General features: G+C 36.8%; 1 protein-coding gene across 1 annotated transcript in view; it reads left to right on the top strand.

Annotated features, from left to right (window-relative positions):
- Positions 1-17,781, top strand: part of LOC144971772 (uncharacterized) — a 47,114-nt gene extending 29,333 nt beyond the window's left edge. Inside the window, exons 4-5 of the mRNA XM_078912845.1 lie at positions 14,442-14,512; positions 16,032-17,781. Coding sequence (XP_078768971.1) covers positions 14,442-14,512; positions 16,032-17,421 — 1,461 coding nt within the window. The 3' untranslated portion in view covers positions 17,422-17,781. The remainder of the gene's footprint in view (positions 1-14,441; positions 14,513-16,031) is intronic.
- Positions 17,782-21,841: the final 4,060 nt, after the last annotated feature.

The raw sequence follows: 21,841 nt of genomic DNA, 5'->3' as shown, positions 1-21,841 counted from the left end.
TACCATCAAATAAAACTATGTGTAACATTTAAAGTTCACTGACTTATTGATCGATTCTAATAAGAACTAATCACACAATGAGTTGTCTAAAAACAATAACAAAGATCAGAGCAATGTCAACTTCCTTCTCTCGATTGTTAACAACCAGCTATAGATAGAATGCGCTTGGCCAAGGAGTTCACAACATTGCCATCCGGAAGTATAACGGACCAACACACAAACTCTGTGTAACCATGAACTTTTATAGTCTGGTTAATACAGTTTAGTGAGAACAACTCACAAACGCGGATGGCAAAAACAATAATAAAGGCCTGAGTGACGTCATCTGCATACTATCTATAGATGGTGTGCACTTGGCTAAGTAACTCACAACATTGCCATCCGGAACGATAAAGAATAAACAGCAAAACTATGTGTAACCTTGAACGTATAGACAGTTCGAAGATGACGTCACTCGGGTTTTTGTTATTGTTTTTTTTTTTGCCATCCGCGTTTATGAGTAATGCTCACTGAACTGTATTAATCCGACTATAAACGTTCATGGATACACACAGTTTTGTGTGTTGGTCCATTATACTTCCGGATGGCAATGTTATGAGCTTCTTAGCCAAGTGCATACTATCTATAGATAGAATAAAGTTGACGTCACTTGGGTCTTTGTTGTTGTTTTTTGCCATGCATGAGTACTTCTCACTAAACTGTATTAACCAGGCTATAAACGTTTAAGGTTACACATAGTTTTGTGTGTTGGTCCGTTATACTTCAGGATGGCAATGTTATGAGCTTCTTAGCCAAGCGCATACTATCTATATAGTCTGGTTAATACAGTTTAGTGAGAATTACTCATAAACCTGGATGGCAAAAAAAAAAACAATAATAAAGACCTGAGTGACGTCAACTTCATTTGTCCAACGGGCGTGAGGGTGTACCACAAATACCGCGTTTTTATTAGTCACAATTGACTGGCTTGGGAGCTCAGCTTTTCGGTGTCTCGTCTTGTTGCAAAATTAATTCAATGTTAAGCGTGATACGTAACCGGATGGGTCAGAATGATCCTGTAAAATTCCTGTCCTGGCGTTATGTCTTTGAATAAAGCACTTAACACGTATTACCCCACTCGACTCAGATGTGAATGAGTACCATAACGACATGCAGTTGTGGGTATTGTCTAGGAGTGCTAGTAGAAAAAGAACGCCTAACTGTCAACGAGCTTTGAATGGAACGGAGATATTGTTCCGTATAGCTTGTGAGGATAATAATCAAAGCTTTGTGAAGAGCATTGAACATGATAATAAAGCATTGCGGATATTTCGTGGCACAGTCTAATCTTCTAAACAATCTGATTTCCTGTCAATGTGGATTTTGATATATTATTTTGACGCCGAAGAATGCAAATATCTCGGTCTTTGTTCAAATACCCCATGCACCGTTAGTCTATACAATATCCCCGTGTGGGAGATAAAATCCAATCAACTTCACAGTTCATTTCGTCTCTTCAAGCATATCGAAATGTAATCTAACTAAATCGGTTAACTGACGAATTCTGGAAAACAGGTATTTAAAAATTGGGTCAGAAAACTCGTCCTTCATTTATAGAACGATTTAATTGACCCTCATCATGGCAAAAACTTTCAAACCTGGGACTTCGAGAAGTCTCTCTTAAATCCCTGGTTAGAGAGGTTTTTTTCTTTCTCCCAAGACGAGAGTCATTTAAATCGATGGATAATTGAAGGATGAGTTTTTTGATCAAATTTTTTGACAGATGTTTTTTTCCAAGGTACGGCAGTTAGCTGGTTAATTGGTTTAAATTTTTGACATTATGATTAATCACATTGTCATAAAGGGGGTCCCGATAGCTCAGTTGGTAGAGCGCTCGCCTCACACGCAAAGTGACCGAGATCGATCCCATGTGCAGTCGATATTTTTTTTTCTGACCCGCCTGTCCACATATCAGTGAATGGGTAGCTGAGTCTGTTAGATTTGGCGAAAAGTACTTTGCGATAGACTAGCGTCCTATCCAAAGGATAGCAAGCAATTGCTATTGTCCCTTTCACATTATAGAAACTGGGATAAACTCTGCCTCCATGAATCGAATGAAGGACATTGTCATAAAAGAATATATTTCAATTGGCTTGCTGATCTATTTAAAAAGAAAAACACTGTGATTCACACGTGAGATCATATCATCTCAATCTCGACTTATATTAGCATTAAATTACGCAATATCCACGAAACGTGCTCAAAGCGTTTTACAAGGGGCCCCTAGCCAACGACGAGACTAATGACGCTTGTTAAGCAATATTGCATTTTTTCCCCGACAGAGACAAAGCTGAAAACGTGCGGCTATTTGGGATAGTGGTATGACACTCGCTTTCTGATTGGAAGGTCCTGGGTTCGAGCCTCATGCTCGGCGCATAGTTGAGCCTTGGAAAAGGCTCTTTACTCACATTCTCTCACCGTACTCAGGTGTAAAATGAGTACCTGGCCGTTAACAGCGTTGTCTTTGTCCGAAAAATTGTAATATCGCCTAACAGGCGTCATGTCCCGTCCTACATGTTAAATGTTGCTGTTGACCAGGGAGCCCTTGTAAAGCGCTTTGAGCACATTTAGTGGATATTGCGCTATATAAAGCTCAATTATAGTCGTTTTACAACTGCCTGAGTACATTGAGAGATTGTGCGTAAAGAACGTTTTCCAAGGACTCAACTATGCGCCTATCAGAGCGTGACTCGAACCCTGAACTCTACGGTTCAAAGGCGAGTATTATACCACTAGACCGTACAGCCGCACAATAGTCAATAGTCTGATGTCACGTCCGTCCAGCAACAAGCAGCTTGGTTCTAAACAAAGAAAATCGGTATTTTTATTCTTCATGCTGGCTAGAACTTTTCACATGTCGTGTGATTAGAATGTATAAACGTCAAAACATGATCAGATTTATAATGTTTTTCTCCTCTGGATACACCTTTATGCTCTTCGGAGAAGTATTTCATAAGGGCGTACGCCATTGTTCCGATAGTTTAGAACCAGTTATTAAGTTACTATGCGGCATTACGAGGGAAGTGACGTCACAACTGTTGAAGCCTATTGATTGAGCAATCAATTCATATACAAGTGGACAGGTTTCCAATCCAGTAATGTAAATGTTGCTGCTCGAAGCTCAAATAAATAAATAACAATGTGATATTGAATGTCACCTTCAATTTAATAAACGAAAAAAGATAATATGGACGTTTCGGATTTCCCCTTTATTAACAAAACACGTTGAATGTAGAACTACAGACGAATAAATTTGTAATAATAATAATAATAATAATAATAATGATAATAATAATAATAATAATAATACACATTTATACAGCGCTCATTCTCGTGTAAAACACAAGCTCTGGGCACTTTACAATATAAATATCAATTTTAAGTGAAAAAAATAAAATAATAATAATACTTCATAGCCAAATCAAGGATTCATAGAGTCAATAAAAACAAATACAGTAAAAATGTGTCTTACGATTCTTTTTAAAGGTAGGTAAAGACTTGCACTCCCTCAGACCACGTGGTAGTTCAACAACCTAACCATCCCCTTTTAATAAGTTTAGATTGGGTGGGAATGAAGTATGATATTTTTTATTGGTTTGAGAGTATATATGCGTCTATATGTGTATATGTGTGGTCTAGTTGTATCACACTCGTCTTTGGAATCCGAAGGTCCTGGGTTCGAGTCCCGATCTGAGCGACGCATAATTGAGTCCTTGGAAGACGTTTTTTTATATACATTCTCTCATCGTATCCAAGTAATATTACTGCCTGTCCGTTAACAGCGTTGTCTCCTTTGGAAACAAAGATTGTAATTTCGCCCAACAGGCATCACGCCATGTCCAACATGTTAAGTGTTTTGTTGGCTTGGGACCCATTGTAAAGCGCTTTGAGCACTGTCTCAGTGGATATCGCGCGATATATAAGCATACGTTAAAAATATATTTACATTACAACAATGAGCCAATAAGAATTTGGGTCAACAGACTTGCAAATATGTAAACGTCAGGTTTGTCACAAGTTTTATAATAAATTATTTAAGACCAGAGCTGCCTAATTGAAATTTTAAAAATTAGTAGTTTGCGAGAGAAAAAAAGAAAAATTCACTTTAAATAGCTTCACAAATAAACAATTTGCTCTTGGGATGGTCCAAAAATGCTTCAAAGTCCTGAGTATAGGTTCTAAGAAACTAAACTTTCTTTTTTTTTTTAACAAGATTTATTGAGTCAAAGTAGCGACCTATGCAACTCTGAAGCCGGAGACAAACAATCGTATTTTTACGAATTTTTCGAGTACTAGGCAGGCCTGTTTAAGGCTGACGAGATGCCCCGACCTGTCAAACAGTGTCAAGATTTTTCAGAAGGGCAATCACGGCATGTAAATTTCACTGTTTATTTAGAGCTTGTTATAATATTATTTACATTGTTTGACAACGAATCCCGTCTGTTTTTTCAGACCTTCCTACTACTACGAAACATCCGTAGAAATACGAAATTTTGGTTCCATTTTCAGAAATTCGTGAGCATCAGCTCAAAGTCATTAAAACTTATTTAAAACGACGGTTGAATGTCAGACTACATAATTAAAATAAAATTTGAAGTGTTATTTATTCTTTGTGAAAGTAAATTAATAGTTGATCTATAAATTTAACTATAGATAGAACGAAGATGACGTCACTCAGATCTTTCGGGTTTTTTTTTTTTTTTTTTTTTTTTTTTTGGGGGGGGGGGGGGTTGCCACCCATTATTGTGAATAATTCTCACTAAACTGTACTAACCAGACTATATATGTTCAACGTTACACATAGTTTTGTGTGTCGATCCGTCATACTTCCGGATGGCAATGTTGTGAGTTTCTTAGGCAGGCGCACACTATCTAAAGCGACTACAATTTTATATTATAAAAACAACCAATATTTTTTCTAAATAGGCAGGTCTGGTATAATCATAATTTGAAAGTAAAATAGGTTAACATCTATAGAATGAATAATTTTCAAGACATACATATGTTGGTGACATCAAGATTAATCCTGTCTGTTTAATCATTAGAAAGTAAAATGGGTCAAAATCTCATAGCATGGAAAATTATAATATGACATAGTTTTTGGGTGGCATCAAGATTTTGGGTTAATGCCGACAATTGATATTGGGATCTCAGAAAATTCGGAGCGTCATGAATAATATCAAGGGAGGGCATACACAAATGCATGGGAGGAGTACCCTACTCTGGAAAAACCCATACTTTAAAATGTGCCCATAAAACTCGTCCTTTAAATATCGATCGATTTAAATGACCCTCATTTTTGCAAAAGCTCTCAAACCTGGGACTTCTCTCTCTCTCTCTCTCTCTCTCTCTCTCTCTCTATATATATATATATATATATATATATATATATATATATATATATATATATATATATATATATTGAATCGTGTTTGATACAAATATGGTACGAAAAGTGCTCGAAGTGCCTGGAAGAAAAATATACTATAATCAAACAACCTCATGAAAATCAAGTTTAATTTACCAAGCCACAGTCACATAAACTAAAACAAACAAGCAAGAAAAATATGTAGGACTAACAGAAAATAATTTCAAAACAAGATACAACCTCCACACCTCAACATTTAGAAACACTAACAAAAAAACATCCACAAAACTCAGCGAACATATTTGGAAATTAAAAGACAACAAAATAGACCACAACATTTCATGGAAAATTTTATCTAAAGCAACAGGATACACACCAACATCAAAACAATGTAGCTTATGCCTGGAAGAAAAATATACTATAATCAAACAACCTCATGAAGCCACACTCAACATGAAAAGTGAGATGTACGGAAAGTGTCCCCATCGGCGTAAATTCTTGTTAAGCAACTTTAAACCGGAACCACTTCAAGAAACAACAACAGTCAACAAAACAACTCAGTCCTGACGATGGCAAATTAAGCCTGAAACATTAATGTAGACTGTCTCAAACATTGTGGTAAATATTTTAAATAATATATATATATATGAGCCAAGGTCAAAAGGTGCCCGCCTGATACCAGTGTTAAGAAAATTTGATTTTTACTTAATTATGGGCTGTTTTCATTGGGTTAATGCTTGTAATCAATTGATAATATGAAGAAGAGATAAAATAAGATAGCTCAACATACTCTGTTCAACAGAATATGAAATAAAGAACTTGAAAGTCAAATTTGAATGCTGTTTGGCATGTGCTCAAAACGAGGTCAACGCATCACCTTTTTAGAAATCATGTAGAAATTAAATGTGATGTTTTAGCTCACGTGATTGAAATTTGACTAATAGTATAAAGTCAAAAATTACTTTTAAAAGCAATTGCAGTATATTACATATCTGATTAAGTTTCATATAGAGTTCTTAAAAAGTTGGTGTTGCTTGTGACCTTTGGTGTCATCAAACACAGCACAATACTAAGACTCTACACGAAACTTTAAAGCTCATGTTTAATGTTTATAAAATGTTTTATTATGAGAAAAAAGCATAGATTTACTATCTGAACTCAAATCTTGGGAGTAAATGTATACCGTGTTGCCGATATTGAGGTTCATTGGTTTTGGTGTCATTTGTCACAAGCAACACGGCATGCGTGAACACGTGGAAGTTTGTTTCGTTAAATGATGATTCGCAATTTTGATCCACCCTTCTTACCAGTCTTTGAAGTACAGCACTTTCATTTGCCTTTCCAGCGTGGCTCCAGGCAGAAAAGGTAAGTTGAACTTTGGTGTCATCGCTATTTTACATTGTCACAAGCAACACTTGATATTGGATATTACAAAGTGTCACCAAAAAATTATGTTTTCAGCTGTTATTCTATTTACAAATATGATATAATGACATCTCACATAAGACTGATTTTGACACAATTAATTATTTCCTTGTAATTCCTTTTTTTTTTTTTTTGTTTCAGGGTTGTATCAATCAAGAAAAAGACAAAACTCAAAGCTTTTGACGAATCCAGATAAAAGAAGGGTTGTCAAGAAATTTGATTTGATTTACTATTAACACACTAAATTACTACAAACTAGCAGATTTGAGCAGTAGGGCGGATGTTACCGTATGGTTACATGTATTCATTACCATGGCTGATATTTATCTAGTGTTTGTGTGACTTCTGGTACTTTTTGTGACCATTGGTGTCATTGGTTAAAATGTCACAGGTGACACTTAAGTTTGAAGTTTCTAATGTATTTCTGTTTTCATGTTCTTCAAAGCTTGAAATGTCATTGAATTACATTTTAAACAGGCTATATTACATGTGTTCAGTTGCTATTCTTGATTTATTGAGGCAAACTTGCGTTCTAGTGCCGATTTTGACCAAAGTAATAGCAACAATGGTATTACTAATTTCTAAGTAATTTTCCAATTTGAAAGTAATTAGTTTCTTAAAATATTATTGAATTTCATTTTAGAGTAGGTTATTGTGCTTTTTTGACTGAAAATAATGATATATTATGGACGAAAGTGTGATTTGATGTTGCTTGTGACATAAGTAATGGTGTCACCGGTCTTATGTCACAAGTCACATTCAGATGCTCTAATTTCCATGTATATTTCTATTTTTGAAGTCTTTGGTTTCTGAAATATTATTTAATTCCATATTTAACTGTGGTTATTACACTGGTTTGACTGAAATTAATGATATATTTTCGAAATTGCAATTTGGCATTGCTTGTGACATAAGCAATGGTGTCATTTGTCTAATGTCACAAGTGACACAATGTCGCTAAATAAGATATGCTTTGGTCACATTATTTCCCAACATTTTATTCCAAAAGTTTCTGAACAATGCTGGTAATAAGCATATGCAATATTGTTGTTGTTGTTAATGCACAAACATTTTTATGAAATAATATATTTGCATTCTATGTTGCTTGTGACCGATGACACCAAAAAGCAACATTTTCTTCAATAGTTTGTAATATTATTGTACTATGATTGTTGTTGATTGTGTCTTTTTGTCTATAACTTACTAAATAAAGTTTGATACTCAACAAAAATCATTTGGTTATTGAGTTTTTTTGTCTCCTTTTGGTGTCACCGGTCACAGGTGACACCAGCAACCTATAGGTATTGTTGACGATATTATGCTGCGTTTGACCTTAAAGTTATCTAAAGGGCCTTTGATTCATGAAGTACAGGGTTTTTGCTACATATATAGAAACATGAATGGACTATTATGTCACTTTTATTTTGAGAAAAAAAATTGGCACCTTTTGACCTTGGCTCATATATATATATATATATATATATATATATATATATATATATATATATATATATATATATATATATATATATATATATATATATATATCTTTCCTCTCTCTCTCTCTCTCTCTCTCTCTCTCTCTCTATATATATATATATATATATATATATATATATATATATATATTTATCTCTTTATGCTTATCTCTCTATATCTCTCTCTTTCTTTTTCTCTCTCATTCTCACCCCCCCCCCCCCCCTTTTCTCTCCCTCTCTCTCTCTCTTTCTCTCTCTCTCTCTCTCTCTCTCTCTCTCTCTCTCTCTCTCTCTCTCCACTCTTCATCTCTTAATTAAAACTACAATCAACCAATCACTCAAACATACATTGATTTCACAAATTACACATTTTAAAGATCAACTCCTTAGTACAACAAAGACACAATCAGTGCTTGCTGTGTTGAAAACGGCTTTAAAAAGCTAACAGGAAACCTTTTATAAGACAAAAGACATATTCAACAGTAATCGTGGGTTTACATATTATCTCAATCGTGCTGTGTTACCGTACACGGACAAAACCACGTATTTACAATTGTGGCCAGAAAAATCGTCCCTATATATAACCATCGATAAAAATTATCCTCATCTTGGCAAAAACTCTCAAACCTGGGAATTCGCAAAGTCCAAGCTTTTAGGGCGTTTGCCAAGATGACGTAAATTTAATTAATCGATCGATATTTGAAGGACGACTTTTCTGGCCAAAATTTTTAATACGCGTTATTTCAGAATACGGTAGCACCATGCAGTTGGCGCTCACTACAGTATACATATTCTTATCTTTAATTGGCTACTGTCTAAATCAAAATGACATATATCTTTTTTTTTTCAAGGTAGTTAAGTACAATTCTCAAAGTGTGTTTAACCTTTCGTCTGATTTACCAGTCTATTCATCAGGAGGCATTTAATTAACGATGTTGTTTCTAAATTTAATTATCCACCTGTTTTTTTTGCAACTATCGCCCTTTTTTAATTAAACAGTGATCGAGCAGACAAAACACACACAATGTGTCCAAAACAGATAATTCGCCCCATTCAGCCTATAAAAGCTTTTGCGATTGAACACTTTGAATCAGGCCGGTGGAACTCGACCCTCTACCACCACCACCAAAACGCTTTGGTTTTTAAATCTATATTTTTTGAGGAGTCAGTTCTTTTCGTAATCCAGATCATCATACTCTTCACCATGATGGTAAGTACTTCATTCTTATGGAGAGAAAGATAAAGGGAGTAAATGTGACTCATAAATAAAGTGACAACACAAAACAAACAACGTTTCGGCTATTGGCTTTTTCAAGTAAATACGATATATATATATATATATATATATATATATATATATATATATATATATATATATATATATATATATATATATATATTATTTTAATATTTACCACAATGTTGGAGTCACTCTACATCGAGTGTTCAGGCCTTTTCGGCCATCTTCAGGACTATGTGTTACACGAGTTTGGTTGTACACAACTAATCAAACTCGTGTAACACACAGTCCTGACGATGGCTGAAAAGGCCTGAAACATCGATGTTGACTCAGTCCAACATCGTGGTAAATATTAAAATAATAATTCGCTCCATTGCTATATATCGTGTTGACTTGAAAAAGACCAAAGATAGAAACGTCGTTTGTTTTGTGTTGTCCCCTTATTTATGAGTCAGATTTACTCCCTTTATGTTTCTTTCCATTTTATTGACTCATTTAGCTAGGCACCTCTAGTTTTTTTTGGTTTTACTATTCATTCTTATATAATCATATTGATATGCATTGGGCGGCTGAAGTTGAGATTTTTTTACTGACCCCCCCCCTCCCCCCCCCCCTTTCCCAGCAGAGATTGGGTAGATGGGTCTGAGTCTGTTAGAACTAGTGGAAAGTACTTTGCGATAGAATAGCTTCCTATCGACAGGGAAGCTAGCAATTGCGGCTATGTAGTTTTGTGGTATGACATTCGCTTTCGGATCGGAAGGTCCTGGGTTCGAGCCTCCCTCGGCGCATATTTGAGTCTTTGAAAAAGACTCTTTACTCACATTCTCTCTCCGTACTCAGGTTTAGAATGAGTACATGGTCGTTAACAGTGTTGTCTGTCGAAAAAAAAATTGAAATATCGCCTAACAGGCGTTATGTCTCGTTCTACATGTTACATGTTGATGTTGGTCAGGGACCCTTTGTAAAGCGCTTTGAGCACATTTAGTGGATATTCCCCTATATAAAAGCTCTAGTTTTTTTAAATTTTCCTTTCCACGCGATAGAAATCCAAGGGCCTCATAGCTCTACATGTTATCAAATTCTTTAACCCTCTCCTCATCACCCATTGGAAAATCGTCACATTCGTTACGATGCAACCGACAATTTTCTCATTCTGATTTTTCTTGTACATTACATGTAAAGAAATGCTTTGATAACAGCTATAGAGAGCCTCGCCTTTGGCCTACCAACCTCCGCTGCACGTCCAACTCGCCTTGAGCATGCATTCACGTAAAATATAAAGATTTTTTTTAAAAACCTACCTCTGTTTCAAAAACTAGCATCTTTCAACTTTCTAAGAAACATTTTGATTTTTCAGAACTTTAGTTCGTTAAAAAAATACCGGCCAGTCTGACCCGTTGAGTCGAATGAAAACGAAATTTTGTTGTTTACACGGTTCAAAGGAAATGTCGTAAATAAGCTTTCATGGACTTCCTGTGTTGTTTTTACAGTGTCACGTGACCTTTTTGAGAAATTTGTCGTCTGCTACAAATAATTAGACCGGTAGGGGGTAGATATTTTCGTTGGCGAAGAGAAAAAGTGAGTATTATTTCTTGGACTTGTAGAGAGGCCTGGGGTCCACCAGCAGTCAAGTTGATTGAATAAAAGAAAAAAAGGCCTTTTTTATCCGCCGCCACCACCACCGTGAGAGTGGAGGGGGGGGGGGGGGTGCATGCCGACGAGAGGGAGACGTCGATTGGTGACCTTGGTGACGTAGACATCTCAAGGATGCTGGCAGTTGCAGTTGCAGGTGTTCTTAACCCCTTAACAGCGAAGCTAATTTTTTGCTTTTAGTTTGCTTTTATCTTTATTATTGTTAACGGGGAATACAGCGTTTCCACCAAGAGAGTAGTCAGACTATCGCAACTCGGACTTCAATTGTCTATAATAGTTTTGCCGTTACTTGTCTTTTGATGATAGAAGATTTGGTGTTAGGTCAAGGGATCGAATTTCGCCGCTAAAAGGTTGCATTGCTACTGGGTTTGCTCCCCCCCCCCCCCATCCTCCTTTTTTTCTTCTTTTTTTTTCAACTTAGTATTGTTGATTGCTATTTCCTTTTTTTATGATTAGCAAGTGCCGTAGGAGTCTCACAGGATGCAGGAGTACTGCAATTAACCCTTTGCCCGTGTCATTGATTTTTTTGTTTTCAAATAATAGTCGTCATTTATATTATTTTTTTACGCAGAAAAAAAAAACGTTTCCACCATAAGAGCAGTAAGAATATTGATAAAAAGCGCTTTGAGCACGTTGGGTGGATATTGCCCTATATAAAAGCTCAAGTTTTTAAGTTGTAATTTGTTTTTTGTCTTTTGATGAAAACGGTAAGATTTTATTTTTGGTCCAAGTAAGATTGATATTCGCCTTTAAAAGGTTAAGTTGTTTTGTATTTTTTTTTCAGGTTTTTGCTTTTTTTCAAATGCCTAGTGAGAGAGAAAGAACAAAACAATCATACATGTATCTGCAAACAGCAGAACGTTTTCATTTTACAATGAGATGGGAAGGGGAAGGGATAACACTATGACAAGAGAGAGAGAGAGAGAGAGAGAGAGAGAGAGAGAGAGAGAGAGAGAGAGAGAGAGAGAGAGAGAGAGAGAGAGAGATGCGCGGGGAATGGGGGGGGGGGGATAGTAAGGGGGAATGGGAAAAGATGAAAGAAACAATGGGTTGCCTGATGACGTAGATCAAAGGATTGTTACAGCGGTGTTCACGGTGCGTACTTCGTGAAATTTTAACCTTTTACAGTGACACTGATTTTTTTCTCCAGATTGCTTATGCAGAATAGATCGTTTCCACCAAGAGAGCAGTAGTAAGAGTATATTTCGACTCGGGCTTCAATTAAACTATAAATCGCAAAGCTTGTCTTTTAATGATAACATTAAGACTAAGATCTGGAGTTTGGGGAGTGTAAGATGGAATCTCGCCATTAATGGTTAAAATTGTTTTGATTTTTTTTTAAATAACACACACACACACACACGCACACACACACACACACACACGAGCGCGCGCGGTCACGACAGCGAGGACCATCTATTACTTGTGTTGCAACGGTAAACCAGTTTACGTGTACGTAGATCCTGAGGCTAGATGCCCCGTTACCGTGTACGTAGGCACTCCCAAAAAAAAAGAAAAAAAGAAAGAGACACACACACACATACACACGCACACACACACACACACACACACACACACACACACACACACACACACACACACACACACACACAGTCTCGCATCCGCTACGAACTAATTTTGCGCACCAATTTTTACTGCACTTATGCACCAAATTGCATACCTATCTAGGGACACTTTTTTCCGTATCTTTTTCTCAATAAACTTTTTTAAAAACCTTTGTTTTGCGCGGCAGACGGCAGGCGGCAGGGCACTTGGCACTAGGGGGCACCAACCATTGGACAGACGAAAAAAAAAACACGATTTCGCGAGGAATGAATCATGAAAAATTTACGATATAATTTCAAACACAACTGTTGAAATTCATCAAGGATTGTCTAGTACCGAATGTTTTTTGATAGAAAACAAATGCATCTTCAAATCTAAACTGCTTTTGACGGTAAGCGGTAAGTTTTTATATATTTTTCTGTCCAAACGAATGATTTGTCCTGGTTATAGAAGCTAAGTATTGGTAACACCGGCTCATCTAGTTACTAAACACTGTGTTGTAGAGCTCACTTTTTTTTATTTTTCGGGGGAAATTCTAAAAATAGCTTATAATGAGAGGGTTAATTCGGTATTATTTCAAGTTGAACCAGAAAACTGAATAGCAACTTAAGCCCATATAAAGCTGTGTGTGTGTGTGTGTGTGTGTGTGTTTGTGTGTGTGTGTGTGTGTGTGTGTCTTTTTTCTTTTGTTTGTTTTTCTTTTTCTATATTTTTTTTTTGGGGGGGGGGGGGGGGGGGGTGGTTGGTGTGGCTTTGTAGTCTGGTGGTATGACACTTGACTCCGCTCGGACCGATAGGTCTTGGATTTGAAGCCCGCTCAGAGCGGCTCAAAGTTGAGCGATGGAAAGGCTCTTTACACACATTCTGTCGAAAGATAAATGTTAATGTCGGCATGGGTCCTCTTGTAAAGCTCTTTATGAGAGTTTAGAGGATAAAGCGCTTTATAAATTGCGCAGGTTTTTGTAATTTTTTTTTTTACCTCATTTCATTTGGTATTGCATATAGCGCACATTTTCATTCAGAGGTATAGGATTATGGAGCCGGAGTTTATTCCGGTATTGTAGCATTAAACAGACACTCGCAATTGCAAGTTACCCTTTTAATAGGACGTTATTGTGTACCCCAAAATACTTTACACCAGATATAATGGAACCTGCTTTGGACAGATACAAGTTAAGATTGTTGATGAAAATGAGGATAATGTTGAGTTTAATGATGATGTTATGATGATGATAATGATAATTCTCGTTCTGCTTTTTTAAAAAAAATGAGCTTTATATAGCGCAATATCCACTAAATGTGATCAAAGCGCTTTACAAGGGGTCCCTGGTCAACAACAACATTTAACATGTAGGAATGGACATGCCGCCTGTTAGGCGATATTATAATTTTTCGGACAAAGACAACGCTGTTTACGGCCAGGTACTCATTTTACACCTGAGTACGATGAGAGAATGTGAGTAAAGAGCCTTTTCCAAGGACTCAACTATGCGCCAAACGCAAGGTTCGAACCCAGGACCTTCCGATCCTAAAGCGAGTGTCATACCACTAGACCACTAGCCGCACTTTTTTTCTGGTATTTTGCCATTCTACCAACACTTTTTATGATTTATATTTTATATCAGTACCTGCTCCCGAAATTATCAGTTTTTAATTATTTATTTTTCCACAGTGGAGTGTGATTGTCCTCTTGTTGTCCTGTGCGGTCAGTCTTGTGTTGGGACAGGGCTATGGCAAGAAAGAGTAAGAATGATTTTTAAAAATTCAAATTAACCAGAAGTCTTTTTTGACCAACCAAAACATGGAATGTGTGTCACACTTTCAAACTTGCTCAGAGCACAGATTTCGTAAACTTATATAGATAGAATGAAGTTGGATCCCTCAGGTCTTTGTTATTGTTATTTTTTGCCATCCATGTTTATGAGTAATTCTCACTAAACTTTATTAACTAGACTATAAGCGTTCAAGGTTACTCATAGTTTTGTGTGTTGGTCTGTTATACTTCCGGATGGCAATGTTGTGAATTTCTTAGCCAAACGCACACTATCTATAGATAGTATGAAGTTGACGTCACTCAGGTATTTGTTATTGCTCTTTGCCATCCGCGTTAATGAATAATTCTCACTAAACTGTATTAACCAGACTATAAACGTTCAAGGTTACGCATGGTTTTATGTGTTGGTCCGCTACACTTCCGGGTGGCAATGTTTTGAGCTTCTTAGCCAAGCGCATACTATCTATAGCCTGACACTGACCAAAGAGTTATGTCAAAAGACAAGTATGTGGCCTCAAAAGAAAATAGATCGTTAGTTGTATCAAAGCCATCGTTAACAAATATAGATAGTTCGAAGATGACGTCACTCAGGTCTTTGTTATTGTTTTTTGCCATGCGCGTTTATGAGTAATGCTCACTGAACTGTATTAAACTGACTATAAAGGTTATTGGATACACACAGTTTGTGTGTATTCATGGACGTTTATAGTCAGGTTAATACAGTTCAGTGAGCATTACTCATAAACGCGGATGGCAAAAAACAGTAACAAAGACCTGAGTGACGTCATCTTCGAACTATCTATAGATAGATATCACAGTTTAGCGAGAATTACTCATAAACATGGATGGCAAAAAACAATAAGAAGGACCTGAGTGACATCAACTTCGTTCTATATACTAATAATAATAATACTAATAATAATAATAACAATAATAATAATAATAATAATAATAATAGTAATAATAATATAATAATAATAATAATAATTAATAATAATAATAATAATAATAATAATAATAATAATAATAATAATAATAATAATTAAATAATAATAATCTGTATTGTCCTAAAAAAGTGGCAATTCGTCATTTGGTTACACATTTATAAATAATACAATATATTGACATAGACACACTGACACAGATGCATACTAGTAACATCGTAGTCATCGTCACCATCATTGGCATCAACATCATCATCATCATCATCATCATCATCATCATCATCATCATCATCACCATTATCATCATCATCATCATCATCATCATCATCATCATCATCACAACTACCTTCCTAATATTTCCGTTACAATCCTTCACTTTCACCATTCCCCTAAAACATCATCACCATCCTCATCATACTCCTTATACTCATATTATTTTCCTGTAACATGGGAGCTTGTGGTCTACTCCTTTTACGTGTAAGTAATCACTCAGATAATCATCTTGCTTCTTACTTTGACTTTCTTCATTTCCATTTACCTTCAGGCCCTACAAAATTGAAAAGGCCTACGACCATGGTTATGAACGAGGTTACGGAAAAGGTTACTATCGTGTCTATCAACCGTCCAAAGGATACGGACATAGTTCAGGCAACGGACTTGGAGCATACGGAGACTCTGGATATGGTTATGGGAATTCCGGTTATGGTCAAGGAGGCGGTTATGGAAATTCTGGCTACAACGGTGGTGGTTACGGGAATTCCGGATATGGTCATGGAGGCGGTTTTGGAAATTCTGGCAACAACGGTGGAGGTTACGGGAATTCCGGATATGGTCATGGAGGCGGTTATGGAAATTCTGGCAACAACGGTGGAGGTTACGGGAATTCCGGATATGGTCATGGAAATTCCGGTTATGGTCACGGTGGTGGTTACGGAACTTCTGGTTACGGGAATTCCGGGTACGGTAATCAAGGAGGTTATGGAAAGTCTGGATACGGTGTCAAGAAATACGGAAATGATGCGTATGGCCAAAAGAAATACGGAGTTTCTGATTATGGCCACAAAAAATACCATAGTTCTACTTATAAGCACGATGAATACGGTAAATCAGAATATGGCCACAAAGATTATGGAAAAGCTGGTTATGGACACAAAGATTATGGTCACGGAGAGAAAAGTTACGGGAATTCTGGCTACGGTAAAAGTGGCGGTTACGGAAATTCCGGATACGGTCACAATGATGGTTATGGAAAATCTGGTTATGGCCACAAAAATCATGGCTACAAACAGGCTGATCAAGGCCACAAAGAACATGGAAGTCGCGCTTATGGCCACAAGGAGCACGGAAGTTCTACTTACGGCCACAAAGAATATGAAGATGCCTCCTATGGTAAAGAAGGTTACGGCAGTGTTGGTCATAAAAAATCCGGATACGGTTCAAGTGGATACGGCCAACATGAAGGCGGTTACGGGAACGGGAATAGCGGTTACGGTTACAATAGACGCAAGAGAGGTGCTGAATATGGGTCGTATGGGTACGGGTCCGGAAATGGAGGTGGTTACGGAAAGGGTTATGGAGGTTATGGTAGTGGATATGGAAGTGGGTACGGAAGTAGTTATGGTGGTGGATACGGGGGTAATGGTAAGGGATACGGAAAAGGTTATGGTGGTGGATACGGGGGCAATGGTAATGGATATGGAAGTGGTTATGGTGGTGGATATGGGGGTAGTGGTAATGGATACGGAAAAGGTTATGGTGGTGGATATGGGGGTAGTGGTAATGGATACGGAAAAGGTTATGGTGGTGGGTATGGGGGTAGTGGTAATGGATACGGAAGTGGTTATGGTGGTGGATATGGGGGTAGTGGTTATGGATACGGTCAAAGAAATAGTGGCTACGGACATTCACAAGGTAGATACAAGAGAAGTTTTTGATTCGGATCATCTGAACGTGTTTATGGAGGATACGGTTACCCTAGGTACGGTTATGACGGTTGTTCCGGTGCTTAAGGAAATAATGGTAATTGTAACCGTTCTGGTAGTGGGTATAGAAATGGTTATGGTAGCGGTCATGATAGTGGTTATGGCCACAGTTATGGCGGATACCCTCGTTACTCTTATCACTGATTTTAAAAAAGAAAGAAAAATGATTTTGGAATACGTTTTGCCTGTCTTTTTTCAAAATGGTACGATTGACGCCTGTTTGTTACTACAAAAATAGTCAAAAGATGTCATGGTATATCCATTATTTTTGTACTTGTTGATCTTCTAATAAATATCCTAAGAATTATATTATACTTTTCCAATAGGAAATTGTTATTGGTTTTATTTGAAAATTAATATTTGATTTTGTAAAAACATTTCTACGAGAAATCTCAGTCGAGCAATTTTGAGGTACATCTTAAGCTGATAGTAGAATCTAAATTAAATACTAGAATCATTTACTTGATGCGAAAGAAGTCCCTATAGATCGGTTGGTAGAGGACTTGCATCACATCGGAAAAGTTAGATCCCCGGTGAAGTCAATATTTATTTCTCCCCCTCCCCCACCCTCCCTCCTCCTCCAATGAACCCAGCCTTGGTTGGATTGTTTGTCATTTAGATCTGACGGAAAGTACTTTGCGACATTCCAACTTCGTATCTAATGGGTAGCAAGCAATTGCAATTGTTTGTTTATTGCTATAGAAACCAGAATAGAATCAAGATCACGGGCTTATTAGCTCTTAAGGACTATTTTTATACTATCTTTGATTGGAGTGTATGGTTTCATTACGTCTCCCCAAAACGCATTAAAAAAACAACAAAGTGCGCGTTTATACAAAAAACAAACAAACCAAAAATACAAACCCCGTGAGCTTTTATATAGCGCAATTCCCACTAAACGTGTACAAACCCTTTACAAGGGGTCCCTGACCAATTGTAACACGTAACATGTAGAACGAGACATACCATCTGTTAGGCGATATTACAATATTTTTCGACAGTTAAAGGCTACTAGTTTGGGTTCCTGATCGCCCATACTGGGCAGGGAGGTATTGCTGTGTCTTCTATCCCACTATCTCTGTTTTCCAAATTGCTTTCTGTCTATGTCTTGGAATGAGATTACTTACTTTTGTCCTGACCATGGCGGAGTCCTTGGATGGGAGGGAAACAGTTGAATACATAATTATAGTTTTGGGAGATACTATTTTTTTCCCTTGTAAATCATTTATGTTATGTATTGTTATTTTTATTTTTGACATATGATTTATAAACATTTGAGTGTATTCCTCTTAGTGGGATCGTGTTCTGGTGTCTGGGTGAGACTATTGGGTGATTTCAAACTAAATATTTTAATAGTGTGCTCTTGCAATCTATATATGTTTCCTATTTCAACCAATCCCCTTTGTCTTATCTTTTCTTGGGTACTTTAAATGTAATTCTAGAATATTTTACTATCCCACTTTATTCCTATTTACTGGCCCTGATATTACCTTAATATGTTGCAAGCGCCGTAAAACCCCGAAAAACATAAAACAAAAAAACACTAAAAGCGAGGTACCCATTTTACACTTGAGTATGGTTTGAAAAATAGAGTATAGAACCTTTTCCAAGGACTCAACTATGCGCCAAGCGAAACTCGAACCCAGGACCTTTCAGTCCGAGAGCGAGTGTCATACCACAAGACCACATAGCCGTACACAGCGAAAAAAAAATTCTCCTTAATGACTATTTTACGATTATTTCTGAATAGTATGACACAAACACTTATTTGAAATAAACTCAAAATGAAAAGCATAAAGTACGCATTGTTCATTACAAACTAAATTTGTTCTGCAAGATGAGCTTTCCAAAACATCACTCAGCACCCATACTTCAATAAAGTGTTATAGATTTGGATTAATGAACAACTCGAAGGAAAGAGGTGCTCCCCTTTGTTTCTTTCTATTGACTTCAGTTCCTTTTTCGGTGCAATGTAAATGTTGCTGCTCGAAGCTCGGAGAAATAAATAATAATCTGAAGTTGAATGTAAGCTTCAATGCAATTACAAAAACAGGTAAAATGAACGTTTCGGGCTTGCCCTTTATCAACAAAACAGGATGAATAAAACACCACAGATGAATGAGATGATGTGCACATCATTATTATTTATTTTTCCGTGCAGTAGCTCATGTTGTGTTTTTGCGATGACAATACGAAGAAAAACAAAATGTTCATCAAATGTTAATGGATGCGACCCATTGCCTCAAAACGGTGTCATCTACTGGTAGAAGTGGTTTAGGTGCTAAAAATGAATCTATAGATAGAACGACGATGACGTCACTCAAGCCTTTGTTATTGTATTTTGCCATCGGCGTTTGTGAGTGAATCTCACTAAACTGAATCAACCACACCATAAAAGTTCATGGTTACACATATTTTTGTGTGTTGGTTCGTTATACTTCCGGATGGCAATGTTATGAGCTTCCTAAACAAGCGCATACCATCTATAGATGCTTTGCGCTTGGCTAAGAAACTCAAAACATTGCCATCCGGAAATACAACGGACCAACACACAAAACTATGTATAACCTTGAACGTATATAATCTGGTTAATACAGTTTAGTGAGAATAGTGTTCAACAGTCGTGACGTCACTTCCCTCGTAATGAAGCATAGTAACTGGTTCAAAACTATCGGAACAATGGCGGACTCCATAATCTCCATCACCGCCGTTATGAACTACTTCTCCTGCAAGCATACAAGTCTATCCAGAGGAGAAAAACATTATAAATCTGATTATGTTTTGACTTTTATATATTCTGATCACATGACATGTGAACATTTTCTAGCCAACATGAATAATAAAGAGTACCGATTTTCTTTATTTAGAACCATTCTGCTGGTTGCTGGGCGGACGTGACATCAGACTATTGAATCCAATTAATCATAAACATGGATAGCAAAAAAAACAAACAAAAAAAACCAATAACAAAGACCTAAGTCCCTTTAACTTCGTTTTATCTATAGATTGAACGAAGTTGACGTCACCCACCTCTTTGTTATTGTGTTTAACTAGCCATTTTTTATGATTAGTTCTCTAAAGTTCCCAAAAGTGTATGAATCAGACTATAAACCATCAAGATTACACCAGCGTCCTTCAAATATCTATTAAAGTATCCTTCATTTTGCCAAAACAAAAATAAATAAATAAATAAATAACAACTTTCAACTCAGAGTTATCGGATATCCAATGCTTGAAAATTTTTGACGAGATAAAATATATAAATAAATAGATTCCCTTTATTTATCCCAAAGTGAACATTTTTCTCTAGGGTCTATTCCAAAGAGAGGACTAAAATAACCCAGGCGTCAATCGCAGTGTTGCACTGCACATTGAGCTAGGACGAGATGACTTGCTCAAGGCCACGCAACGCAGGGGCGGGTGATCGAATTAGGTACCTTTCGGCTACGAAGCAAATACCGTACCGCTGAGCCACACTTCCCATTGATGGTCTTTTTAATCAATCCATATTTGGATGACGATTTATCTAGTCAAATTTTTAAATACGTGGGTTTTTGGGGTTTTTTTTTCATAGAATGGGGTTACGATAACTTAGTAGAGCACTTGCTTCACACGCAAAGGGACCGAAATCGATCCCGGGTGCAGTCAAGATTTTTTTCTGACCCCCCTGTCCACCCAGCAATGAATGGGTAGCTGAGTCTGTTAGATTTGGCAGAAAGTACTTTCCGGTAGACTAAAGTCTTACCCAAAGGATATTAAGCAATTGCTATCGTCCATTTCACGCTATAGAAACCGGGATAAACTTTGGCTCTGAAGATAAAAGAAAAACCCAACTTTTTACAGTACGACAGATCAGGTGTTCAGATCGGCAGTGAATTTGACATTTTGAAACTGTTATCTTCTCCTTTTGATTCTATACAAAAATAAAATGTCAAACGTCAAATCTCCACCTGTGACTTGAATACGACTCTTTTTTTGGGGGGGTTTAACCTTTTGACTGCTGTACTCTGGAAAAATGGTATATAAAATTTGGCCAGAAAACTCGTCCTTCAAATATCAATCGAATTAAATGGCCCAGATCTTGGCAAGACTCTTAAACCTGAGATCTGGCGAAATCTTCCTTAAGTCCAAAGGTTAAGAGTTTTTGACCGGAAGCCATTTAAATCGATCGATTTTTAAAGGACATCTTTTCTGGCCAAATTTTTAAATACGAGTTGTTGTTTTTTCAGATTGTGGCAGTTAACAGGTTAAAGAAAGTTTAAAAATCCAATTCAAAACGAGTAAATGCATACATGCATCTCAAATCAGTATTATGTCCAGTGGTTTATAAAAGTAAAAAGTCCTTAAGAGTCATTCGGCCCATGGGGTTGGA

Source organism: Berghia stephanieae, chromosome 4, assembly GCF_034508935.2.
Source record: "Berghia stephanieae isolate SIO BIC M18660-M18661 chromosome 4, UCSD_Bste_1.3, whole genome shotgun sequence".
NCBI classification, from domain to species: Eukaryota; Metazoa; Mollusca; class Gastropoda; order Nudibranchia; family Aeolidiidae; genus Berghia; species Berghia stephanieae.
This window is presented reverse-complemented; position numbering and strand designations above follow the sequence as displayed.